This window comes from Drosophila tropicalis, unplaced genomic scaffold, assembly GCF_018151085.1.
Source record: "Drosophila tropicalis isolate 14030-0801.00 unplaced genomic scaffold, ASM1815108v1 contig_108, whole genome shotgun sequence".
In the NCBI taxonomy this organism is placed as follows: Eukaryota; Metazoa; Arthropoda; class Insecta; order Diptera; family Drosophilidae; genus Drosophila; species Drosophila tropicalis.
The window spans coordinates 1,155,823-1,168,889 of NW_027172444.1; the positions used below are offsets into that span (position 1 = coordinate 1,155,823).

General features: G+C 39.3%; 1 protein-coding gene across 1 annotated transcript; it reads left to right on the top strand.

Annotated features, from left to right (window-relative positions):
• The first annotated feature begins 4,321 nt into the window (after nucleotides 1-4,321).
• On the top strand, nucleotides 4,322-5,968 carry LOC137573093 (uncharacterized). The gene is made up of 2 exons (XM_068284950.1): nucleotides 4,322-5,714; nucleotides 5,779-5,968. The coding sequence occupies exons 1-2, from the start codon at nucleotides 4,455-4,457 to the stop codon at nucleotides 5,794-5,796; spliced, it is 1,278 nt and encodes a 425-aa protein (XP_068141051.1). The 5' UTR covers nucleotides 4,322-4,454; the 3' UTR covers nucleotides 5,797-5,968.
• The last annotated feature ends 7,099 nt before the right edge of the window (nucleotides 5,969-13,067 follow it).

Here is a 13,067-nt window from a genome sequence, read left to right on the forward strand (position 1 = left end):
TTCGGGATATTCACAATATCTCTTGGGCCAGGTTCGGCACAACAAATTTATTTTGTGCCCCGGTAAAATTAAAACACGTTTGATTTTATTAGTTTGTTTAATTGTATGTTTATTCAAATCGTTAGTGGACTCGCTTGGATATGACGGTTTCTCGATGGTAGTTCTGGGCTTGGACAGCGTTGGCGAATCACTTCGAATCCCTCGTCGTACTCTCCTGTCTTCCTCTTGCTTTTGTAGCCGTTGCTGGTTACCGTCTCGATCTGTATAGTGTGCTTGATTTGCACTACACACCTCTGCACCCTTTTCGCTAGATTCGTTGAGAATGCTTTTGCTTTAAGGCTTTAGGACGAATCCCGTAGCTATTATCACGAAGCAGGATGTTTCTCAGAAATTGGTATTCGTCAGGATATATAGATCCTGAATTTCGGCAGTAGGATATATCCTCGTGCCTACCACTGACTTTGGACACTCCTGGAGATTGCTTGGCTTCTCTCTAATTTACTCTAGCTTGGGTACGGTGTTTGTTATCCTTATTTAAGGACTTGTTACTATCGAATGAAACTGTACAGGTTACTCGTAAGGCCTGTATAGTTCTTAGTTTTTCTGTTGCTCCTTGTGTTTCCTTGATAAGTTTCTTAAGGTTACTCGTAAGGCCTTAATTACTTGTTACTTGATCACGACTTGATGACTTGATGATTTGCTTGATGGGCGTTGCCTTTATATAGGCAGATCCCACGGCCTCAGGAATATATTGGTGTAGTACCGCTATACAGCTGGTACATTTCCATCGGCCCTCTGCCTTCACCCACGCATCCACTTGTTGCTATGCGTGGTGAAAGTGCCGTAAATCCTTTGCGCATATGTCCACTTTCTTTGTGGCTGAGCGCCCATTTATTCCCTTGTCCTTGTCTAGCTCCCTTTTATCTACGTGCTTCCATCACTTTCACGCATTGGCGTCGCCTTTCTATTGGCCGCCCTTCGTATCCCGTTTCTCTGCCAGCGCTGCCGTCGCCCGTCGCTCCCTTTGATCCACTCGTCATACCCAATTTCACCCATATTTGCTCAATATTATTATTTACATACATATATACTAATTGTAATAACTAAATTATCGTTTAAACATAATTAGCCTGATTATTTTAATCTATTACATTATTTAATTCCCCATGCAAATACACTTTCATACGCATCTCGTATCTATTGGATAGAGGGCTTCCCCCATGGCTCATCCCTCCCCCTTCGGCTTGCATATTCCCCTCACAAATCCACAAACCATTATTGCTTCTCGCATCTACCAAGCGTCCCCCGCACCTGTCTTTCGGGCTTGCTTGGCCCTCACTTTTGTTTTCTCTCGCTCACGAAATTCTTTTGGTGCTCGCAATCTAACTGCTTTCGCTCTCATGAGCGTGACGTAGGCATAGCGCGACCCATTGGCCACCGGTACTCTCCCTTGCCGTCACTCACGCATAGTGTACGTGTGACGTGCGTGTATGTACGCTAATGCATGCATTTATATTTGCCTCTCCATGCTCTTAATTTATCTAATGAGGCCAATGCCCCCTTTTTGCATGCAATTATGCCCTCAAGTCCGGTTTCATTTACTCTTATACAGCCACTCATATTCATTATGCCTCCCACGCATCTTCCCGCTTGTACGAAATTGCCAGCGGTCGCATGTGGTTCGATCTGTCATGTTCGATCGTAAATCATGGGTTCGAATTGGTTCGATCGAGCCATGTTGGACTTGGTTGCCCATCGCATGTGCGTGTATATTGGGTTTTTCATTATGCTTCCCACGCATCTTCCCGCTTGTACGAAATCGCCAGCGGTTTCGTGGGGTTCGATCGGCCATGTTCGACCGGCCTCTTTCATTGGCTCTTATACGACCGAACTTATCGTATTATGTTTCCCACGCATCTTCCCGCTTGTACGAAATTGCCAGCGGTTGCGTGGGGTTCGATCGGCCATGTTTGACCGGCCTTGTTTCATTTGTACATTTACAGCCGATTTCACTCTTATACCGCCAATTCTATTTTTATACAACCAATTCTGTGCTTGGTCTTATATCGTGTATTTAGTTTGTGTCTTGGCTGCGTTTGTATCTGGCTGTTTGTTGTGGCTTTGTAGCTTGTTTGTTGTAGCTTGTTTGTTGTGTGGGACATTATTCTTGTCTATATAATGTTCCTCACAGGCCTCTGCCTGGATAGATGCAAAATAGGGTTGTTGATAATATATCAATGTAAAAATATATCGATATTTTTACAAAACAAATTAATATTTATATCGAAATATTTTTTTCCCTGATATATCGCATATCGATATTATTTGGAAATATATTTTTTGATATTATGGCTGGTCACACTTCACTCAGAAATCTTAAAGAAAGATGAGCGCGGCAAAAAACTTTTATATAAAAATAAACGCACAAAATGCCACCTGCAGCCTTTGTTCAAAAGTTATCAAATCAATTGGCCATGAGTTACCTTATAACACCAGGTAGCTCGGTTCCTTCAGAGCGTCTGGCCTCCGCCATAAAATGCGTTGTCTACGACACGCGAAACCGCATGACAGATGTTCATATAAAACAAAGAGTTTTTTTGAAATCCTTAAAAAAGAATTTTGGAGGTAAAATCATGTTACATATACATATATCAAATTTTACTTACACCACTCTACAAACCTGTAATTAATTTTTCATTGTTTAAAAAATGAAATGAAGTCTTTTAAGTTTTATTATTTTATTATATCCTTGCTTCAACCTTAAGATCTCTTTAATTGAAAAAAAGTTTATTGTTTTATTTTTAATTAATAAACAAAAATTAGAATGCATTTAAAGTTAATGTTATTTTGGGGGGTTTAAGATTTAAGAAAAAAATCAGAAATATCCGATATATCGATATATTTTGGTGACAAATATCGCAAAAGACCTGATGATATTTTTAAACAATGATAATCATCGATACGATATTTTTTACACATTTTCACAACCCTATTTTATACATATACATAAAGTTTCACGTTCATAAATGCATACATACATATATATACATACATACATACATATATTCTTAAAAATTTGTTAGCATAATTATTATACAAAATATACATATATAAGTACAGATGATATATTTATGTACAATGTATATATGCATATGTATGTACATATTTATAATAAGAGCATTTAATTAAAAAAAAAAAAAAAAAAAAAATATTCGACGCCCTCTACATCATTTGAACCACGGGCCAGGTGCAGGGGAGGCCAACACACACCTTCAGAACTACATTGGCATGTAGAAGTTAATGGATAAATTATCGTTTTATTGCGCTACAAGAAAAAAAAAATCTGACGCGCTGCAGATCTGACGTCTGACGATTTTTAAAAATAATTTCCTACGGCGACGTGCCTAAGAGAGCTCTAAAAATTAATCAATATACATACAAACTACAATTTGTTCTTTTTCTTCCCTCATTCCCTAAGCATATATTGCAGTACGCGTCTGCGGAGACTCTCCGTCGAGTTTACGGGGACATGTCCGCTGTCTTGGGGGACATAGCGGCGACACGTTCATGTGAGTTGCGGCGACATTTAACATTAGATGGCCTAGCAATAAGGACAATCGGGACAACTGAGCGACAAAGTCGACGGTATGTCCGCGGATGGTTTTTCGAAAATGTTTTGAGGGACATTTGCAAAGAAATTTCCTCTGAACGTCGACGGTACGTCGGCAGGTCTTCTTTGCGTTCGTGTCAGAGGACGTTTCATCGACATTTGCTTTGAATGTCGACTGTTGATCGACGGATCTTCTTTTCATGCGCTTCAGAGGATGTTACATCGACAATTACATTGAATGTGGATAGTGTTGTCCATAGAAAAATAAAATACAAAATACAAAATTTTCTTTTAATTAATTTATTCATTTATTAAATTTTTACTTCACAGCAAGGGTATAACAATAAACATAAACAATAAATTATGTAACTTCTAATGCCTTCGTACGGCGATTCTTCATTTTGTTGACTATTTTTGGTGCAGCCGATGGCATTTCGGACTATGTACTTTCTCCGCCGGCTGTCCTCCTTCAGACATCTGCAACATAAAAAATTAAAATTTGTCACTTCTATTTTCAAAATTTATTTTCATGAAACTTTATTTGATTTATTTTGAAATGCATGCAAACTTACCTTTTGTAAACATTAGGAGTATTTTAAATAAGCCCGCTCCTCGTCTCAGTGAATTTCCCCGATAACCGAATTTGGGCACACTAAAAGGGTATAATACGCTAAGGCGGGGTACGGGCACACTCTCTTGAATATAGTGAATAAGACCGCATGTGCACTTAATTTGAAAATAAATAAAATCCGGAAATATAAAATCAATCCCAAGGGATTAATTACTTTAAAAAGTAGAGAGTTTACAAATCAGGTGTGGGGTTTGCCCTAAAAAACGTATTTTCATGAAATACACCGAGATTATTAAATTAAACAAAACCGCATTGTTTGAGTTGCTAGCGGCCAAGGAAGTACCTTGCGACAAAGAAGCGTCAATTTACCAATTGCGAGCATTGGTAAAACAAGTCATGGCACAGAATCAGTCTGGAGAGAGTGATGTACCCGAAGAGCAGGCAGTCAGCCCAGCAGTGTCTGCAAATGTGCTTGCCGGACAACTTGTGGATGTTGGTCCGGAGCCTCTTATTGAGCAGCGCGGCGTGGGAAACATTGAGCAGCCAAGTACACCGGATCAAGTGGGTGCTAACCAGTCGCCGACGATGTCTCGTGAGACCTCTGTAGGACCAGACGCGAACGTGCATGTTCGTGAAAGCGCACAAGCGAGCGAAACCGACGAATTGTCTTCGATTCTTAGTAGCATCGAATTGTATACAGCACGTAAAAACCTGGCGGAGCTAAAAACACGTGTTATGGAGCTGGAGGAGAACTTAGGCGGACCGGAATATAATTGCCGCATGAACTTGAAAGATGTCGAAACTACTGTACCTAAATTCTCTGGTGATGGTGATCTGTCCATTCACGTATGGATTCGTGAGCTGGAGAAAGCAGCAAGAGTGTATGTACTGAGTGATGCCCAATGTTGGTCGTTGGGCAACCGACTGCTGGAGGGATCTGCTAAAGCATACATGACATATGAAAAGACTACAACCTGGAGCGAGCTGAAGGATGCCCTTGTGAAGGTATTTGGCCTACAAATGACAAACTACGAGATTGCTAACCAGATGAGGAAGCGCTCAATTGGCAAAGGAGAGTCACTCTTGCAGTATTTCATCATTATGCGAAATATTGCTCAGCAGGGCAATTTTGAAGACACCGATGTGGTCAAATACATTGTTGACGGACTACAAGATCGAACCGGATTGTCAGCTCCTTTGTATTATTGTACTTCTCTGAATGAATTGCGAGAGAAGATGATGCGTTTTCAATCAGTTCAGCCACCAGCCAAAAACTACGTTCCTCAGGCTCGTCAGACTTCAGACCGTTTGCAGGCCATTACGCCTGCTGCAAAGGATAAGAGATGTTTCAATTGCCGCCAGATTGGTCACTTAATGTTTGACTGTCCACGCCCGGAGAGACCAAAAGGAAGTTGCTATCGGTGCTTCAAAGTGGGCCATCAGTACCGGAATTGTCCAATGCGAACCCAGATCGCCGCCATGAGCTCTAGTGAAGACCCGGACACCATTGATGATAAGTCATTTATTCAATTAGTAAGTTTAAGAATATCTTGTAAAGAGGGATGCACTGATGTTAATAATATTTTTGCCCTATTAGATTCCGGAAGCCCAGTAAGTTTTGCCAGTAGAGCGTTGATGCCGCATTTAGATTGCGATAAATTAGTTAAAAGTTCTTTTCATGGACTGAGCGGTGGCTCTATTCTGACTTTTGGAACAGTCAAATGTTTAGTTCTGTTTTGCAAAAAATATTATGAAATTCAATTTTTAGTTATTCCCGATAATATTATGCCGACGCAACTACTTCTTGGTAGAGACGCCTTGAATAAAATAGGTCTTAAGTTCTCATTGATTGAAAATGTAAGAAAGTATGAAAAGAATTCTGCATCATTAAAGAGTACCATTGCTTTTGTTTACAAATCCTTCTGTGCATCCCTGTTTACTAAATATCCTAAGCATAATACCATTAGTAATAACACCACTGATCTACATAATAATTGTAATAACCCTAATGTAAACACGAATGCATCCCCGTTTCGAGAATGGCTAACAGAGTTGCAAACTGTTTGTGCAACGCTGTCAGATACCGGGAATACTACTGTTGGCAGTGAATTTGGATTAGGCGCGATGCGTGAGTGCCGAGACATTGTGCATGAGCATTACATTGACCGATTTTCAATTAATTACGGGTTGCCTAAATATATGATGAGAATATGTCTGACAGATACAACACCATTTCATAGTAGTCCTAGAAGGTTATCATATTATGAAAGAGGAATCGTTTCTAAAACGGTTAGTGAGTTGTTAGCCAATAATGTAATCCGACCAAGCAACTCCCCCCTATGCGTCCGCCATCGTCCTAGTGCGAAAAAAGGATGGCAATATACGAATGTGCGTTGATTATCGAGGTTTAAATAAGAAGACTGTGAGGGATAATTTTCCATTGCCTTTGATAGAAGATTGCCTAGAATACCTGGAGAGCAAGACCGTTTTCTCCGTCATAGATTTGAAAAGTGGCTTTTACCATGTAGGCATGGAAGAGGATTCAATTAAATACACAGCATTCGTTACACCCGATGGGCAGTTCGAATATCTGAGAATGCCTTTTGGTCTAAAGAACGGACCAGCTGTATTTCAGAGATTTATATCGAACATACTTAGTGATATGATTAGAGATCGAGAACTTGTAGTATATATGGACGACATTATTCTTGCCACCCGCACTGTAGATCAGCATCTTAAGTTGTTAGCAAAACTGTTAGATCGTTTTATTCAGTACAATTTAGAGCTCAATTTGAAGAAAAGCATTTTCCTACAGAAGAGCATAGATTATTTAGGATATGAAGTCAGTGAAAAGGGAATTTTACCAAATAATACACATTTAAAAGCTATTCAAGAATACCCAGAACCACTTAACAGCAAAGCGTTACACTCGTGCTTAGGCTTATTCTCTTATTTTCGCAAATTTGTTCCGAATTTCTCCAGCATAGCTAAACCGTTAACTGAGTTGCTTAAACAAGGTGGTCCATTTCCGATGAACAAAACCGCTAAAAATGTATTTCTTACATTAAGATCCGCCTTATCCAGTCCGCCCGTATTAGCTATCTTTAACCCTAACTACGAAACTGAGTTGCATACTGACGCCAGTTCAAATGGCTTCGGTGCCTCTTTGATGCAAAGACAGACTGATGGCAAAATGCATCCAGTCTCTTATTATTCCCGAAAGGCGACAGCCGCCGAGTCCCGTTATCACAGTTTTGAGCTTGAAACTTTGGCCATAATATATGCCGTGCGCCGATTTCGCGTTTATTTAGAACACAGACCATTTTTGATCGTTACCGATTGTAATTCATTGGTCCAAACCTTGAGTAAAAAATCAATAAATCCCCGCATTGCGCGGTGGTCGTTGGAATTGGAAAACTTTGATTATACCATTGCTCACAGACCCGGTTCAAACATGGGCCATGTAGATGCATTAAGTCGGCAAACCGAGTTGTTAGAGAATATTGTAGAAGGTGATTTTGATCCTTGCGATTTATTAGTGAAGAGAGACCAGAATGCCCCAATTGAACCTTGTGAACCGCATATTACTTTTGAGGAAAGTTGCGTAAAACCGTGTGAGATAGACCCGTGTGAGATAAAACCGTTTGAGACAAAACCGTGTGAGATAGACCTGTGTGAGAAAAACCCGTGTGAGAAAAACCCGTGTAAGATAGACCCGTTTGAGAAAAACCCGTGTAAGATAGACCCGTTTGAGAAAAACCCGTGTAAGATAGACCCGTGTGAGATAAACCCGTGTAAAATAGAACCATGTGCTCCTTTAGGGAAGAATTATTTAGGACCGTTCGGGACAAACCCGTGTGTTCATTTAGCGAAGAGTTGTTTCAGACCGTGTGAGCTATGTTTAGAAAGAAGTCGGCTAAAACTGGTTAAGAATAAACCTTGCGTTTCTTTAAATGAAAGTTCTGTTGATCCGAGATTGAGTAACCAAATCGAAAGAAGTGACCAGCTCGATCGAAATGAGTCGGCAAACCTGGTTGGTGTAGTGGGTGCGTCTCCGCAAGATGTTGATTTATTATTGCAGTCAGAACAAATAAGAGATCCGGATATCCGTAAACTAAGAGAAAAGTTAGAAAAATCCAATGATGTTGGATTTGAGTTAATAGATGGTATAGTGTACAAAAGAAATGCTAAGGAAAGACTGTGTTTGTATGCACCGGCTCGCATGCAAGGGGAATTAATAAGAAGGTGTCACGAGAAACTAGGTCATTTAGGCGTTGAGAAATGTGTAAACAATTTGAAAGAAAAGTACTGGTTCCCATTAATGAATCCAAAGGTTGAGTCGTTTATAAAAGATTGTCTGCCGTGTATTCTACATAGTGTTCCAAGAACTATACATAATAGAACCTTGCATAGTATTCCGAAAAGTCCGATTCCATTTGATACTATCCATGTTGACCACTTAGGTCCCTTACCGAGTGTTACATCAAAAGAAAGCACCTTTTGGTAGTGATTGACGCATTTACAAAGTTTGTCAAATTGTATCCCGTAAATTCCACTAGTACCAAAGAAGTAACCGCCGCGTTAGAAAAATATTTTGATTATTATAGCCGACCAAGAAGAGTTATATCCGACAGAGGTACGTGTTTTACGTCGTTTGAGTTTGCTGAGTTTGTAGAAAATCGAAATATTGACCACATTAAAGTAGCGACTGCTGCCCCTCAAGCCAATGGGCAGGTCGAACGTGTGAACCGTGTGTTGACCCCAATGTTGGGAAAGCTGTCAGAACCTTTAGCCCAAGCCGATTGGTATAAATTAGTTAATCGTGTCGAGTTCGCTATTAATAACTCAGTGCAGTGTAGTACCGGTAAAACTCCGTCAATGTTGTTGTTTGGTTGCGATCAGCGAGGCCCCTTAGTAGACGAATTAACCGAGTATCTTGACGAGAAATTTAGTTCAGAAAACCCCTGTAACCTTGAGGCCACTAGGCAAGAGGCAAGTGCGAAAATTCAATTATCGCAGGAGCGCAATGAAAAGCGGTACGCCTTAAGGCATAGGGCACCATTATCCTATAGAGTCAATGATTTTGTTGCCATTCGCAATGTAGATGTCACTCCCGGGTCGTGCAAAAAGTTCGCTCCTAAATACCGTGGTCCTTATAAAATAAATCGAGTTCTTCCAAATGACCGTTACGAAGTCACCGATATTGACGATTGTCAACTTACTCAATTGCCCTACAAAGGTATCTTAGAATCAGCCCGACTCAAGCCGTGGATGCATGCGTGTGATAAAACTGTGAGTTTCTGTTTGTAATATGTATCTGATAAGCAGTATTTATATGTATATTGTATGTATTGTATATATGTATATTGTATGTTTTATGTTTGTTGAATTGTATGATCGAGGTCGATCAAATGTCAGGATTGGCCGAATGTAAACATTAGGAGTATTTTAAATAAGCCCGCTCCTCGTCTCAGTGAATTTCCCCGATAACCGAATTTGGGCACACTAAAAGGGTATAATACGCTAAGGCGGGGTACGGGCACACTCTCTTGAATATAGTGAATAAGACCGCATGTGCACTTAATTTGAAAATAAATAAAATCCGGAAATATAAAATCAATCCCAAGGGATAAAAAATTTTAAAAAAAGAGAGTTTATTTTTTTTTTTTTTTTAAATTTGAATTATTTTCACTGAAATGTTTCACTCCCAAGGAATAAATACTTTAAAAAAAAAAAAATTTAAATTTTTTTTTTTTTTAATTTTTTTAATATTTTTAATTAATTTTTAAGTTTCTAACTCCTCACTTTTGTGACAACTAGCTTGTACGAAATTCTAAATCAAATGGAAAGAGAAACGAAAATAACAAAGCGACGCGTGCCGAAATGTTAAATAAAAACAACAATGCAATGTTCCGCTTTAACTTTGTTCTTTTTGTCGCGTGCCGAAAACACAGAGTATGCTTGGCCATAACCGACGATGCATGTAAAATTATGTGAAATTTACATTTGTTTCACATCAAAAGAACATGCTTATTTAATGATCAATTTATAAGTCTCAAGTTATTGACAAATTATGTATGTATTATATAAAAATAATATGTATATGGTAATAATGTTCAAATTTTTCCCTCATCCATAAGTAACAAGGGTATGGAAAAGCCGTCAAGAAAATAAATATTATTTGATGCTGCATTTTTCCTATTTTTGCCTTTTTTTTTTTTTTTTTTTTTTTTTTTTAATTTTTGTTTGTTTTTTTATTTTTGGGTGGGGGAGGGTCTAGGAGGAAAAATTGAAAAGTTGGGGAAAAGGGGAAAAAGGGAAAAAGGGGGTCCCGTCGGGAAATCGTACGGTCCTATGCATGAAGAAATAAGTATAAGGTGGTTCTGTCGGGAAATCGTACGGTCCTATGTATCTTAAGAATAAGTGCAAGTGAGAGGAACGTAGCTCAGGAAGTGTAAGAGAGATGTCAATATTGTGTGTTGCTTAACCCGTACGTGGTCTAAGGGGTTTAAATTAGCACAGTAAAATAGAAAAACATTTTATTTTTAAAATAATATTTTTAATAATTTAGAACTACCAACTACGTTGTTTTTGCATATTTTTTTGTTTAAGGCCTTAACTCTAAAGTAGATTCTAATTTTAAAATAAAATTTTTTTATATTTAAATTTAAATTTATTTGGAATGCAGACTTTAACAGGTTTTCCTTAACATTTTTTTTTAACTCAAAATTCTTGTTAGTGAAACTTTGAAATATGTGTTCCAATTCTTTTAATGTTTCTCGAAATTTAAATGACGGTATTATCAGACCGCCATGCGAGACTTCATCGACATATGTAAATGACGAAGACTCGTCGCGAAACTCATGGGATAATTTTGTGGCCATCGTAGGGTTAATTAAAAAAAATACGAAAAAATTTGTCCCCTCACAACTTTACTTGTTCAAAGTCAAACGACAACTGAAATAAGACCTCGTCATGAGCAGCGCTGCTGCCGATGGGACCACCTTATACTTATTTCATCATGGTTCGGGCACCGTCTGCTGGTCTTTGCATGTCGACGCCGGCAGAATTTAATTCCCCCCGTTTAACCTTATTGAGTAAAAAAATAACTGCTACGAAAATAAAATTACTCCCATGCATTGCAAAATCCAGTTTTGTTTTTCATGTATTTTTGTATTTTAACAAGGAATCGAATCACAAATGATCCTAACAAAGCTTTTAACTTAACATAATGTAACATGCCAAACAGTGAGTTTTTTTTTTTTTTTTTTAACGTTTAATATATATTTGTTGAATCTACTCTTAAATTAGAGCCTAACAACAAGTTTGAGATATTTTTCTTAATCTAGTACTTTAGATAAATCCTGGGGATATTGGAGGCGGCCCGAATCACTTGTTATTGGGTTGGTCTGTCATTTCTTTTAAGACGAGTTCTATTATTAAATCGCGTAAGGGAATTGGCAAGAACATTTGGGTGTGCATCCAGTTTCGCAGAATACTTTAGTTGTTGACTACCTATTTCAGATTTTACGCTAGGTATATTTAGATCATTTTGAATGTTGTCGTTCCGTATATACCATGGGGCCCCCGTGATTGATCTTAAAATTTTCGACTGCGCTCTTTGTATAATATCGACATTGCTGGTACTTGCCTTCCCCCATAGTACGGCTCCGTAAGTCCAGATGGGTTTCAGTACGGAGTTGTATAGGAGCACTTTATATTCCAGACGTAGAGGGGACCGAGCATTGATGATCCAATGTAGGCTACTCGCTTTCAGTTTAAGCTGTGACTTTTTTGCTTCGATGTGCTTGCGCCAAGTTAGTCTTCTGTCTAGGTGGATGCCAAGGTAAGTGACATCCACGGCTTGAGGAACTGGTACGTTGTTTAGCATTAGAGCTGGACAGTTTCTTCTGTTAAGCGTAAATGTAACATGTTTGCATTTCTGCTGGTTGACCCGGATACGCCAGGTTGCTAGCCATTCCTCTACCACCTTGAGGTGTTCCTCTAATTTCGCAGAGGCTTGTATTGGGCATTTGGATCTGCTGAGGATTGCCGTGTCATCGGCAAAAGTGGACGTTGTAAGTCCTAAACTCGTTGGTAAGTCTGCAGTGTACAGTAGGTAGAGCAATGGGCCGAGTACACTGCCTTGCGGTACACCAGCTTTGATTTCAAAATCAGCCGAGACGGAGCCATTACATCTTACAGCGAATTGCCTATTGTAAAGGTAAGATTCCATGAGTTTGTGGGTGTACTGTGGCAGTTTTTGCCGGATTTTGAACATCAGACCCTCCAGCCAAACTCTATCGAAAGCCTGGGCAACGTCGAGAAAGACAGCCGCACAGTATTTTTTTAGTTCGAATGCTGTTCGTATTTCGGATGTTATGCGATTGACTTGTTCAATTGTACCATGTTTTTCGCGGAAGCCGAACTGGTGTGAAGGGATTGTGTTCTCCGATGCCAGAAATGAGTTTAGTCGGATCTGCAGGACCTTTTCAAAAAGCTTCGAAAGACAAGGCAGCAAACAAATTGGCCTATAGGATGATGGCTGGGTTTTGTCCTTTCCCACTTTAGGAATCATGATGATAGTGGACCTTTTCCATGTTCTTGGGAAGTAGCCAATTCTTATTATAGCGTTGAACAGTTTGCAGATGTATTGTATGGCAATGATAGGGAGTTCCAGGATCATTTTCGGTGTGATTAGGTCATGGCCAGGGGCTTTTTTTGGCTTTATGTGGTTTTTAATAACTGCAGTGATCTCGTCCGATTGGAGTTCCGAGTACTCACTATCCGTTAGTGTGCTCGAATGGGGAAGTACAAATGAGTTTGATGTTGGATTTGGCTGGAAAACCATTTTAAGATGTGTGGCAAATACGGATGCCCTCTCTT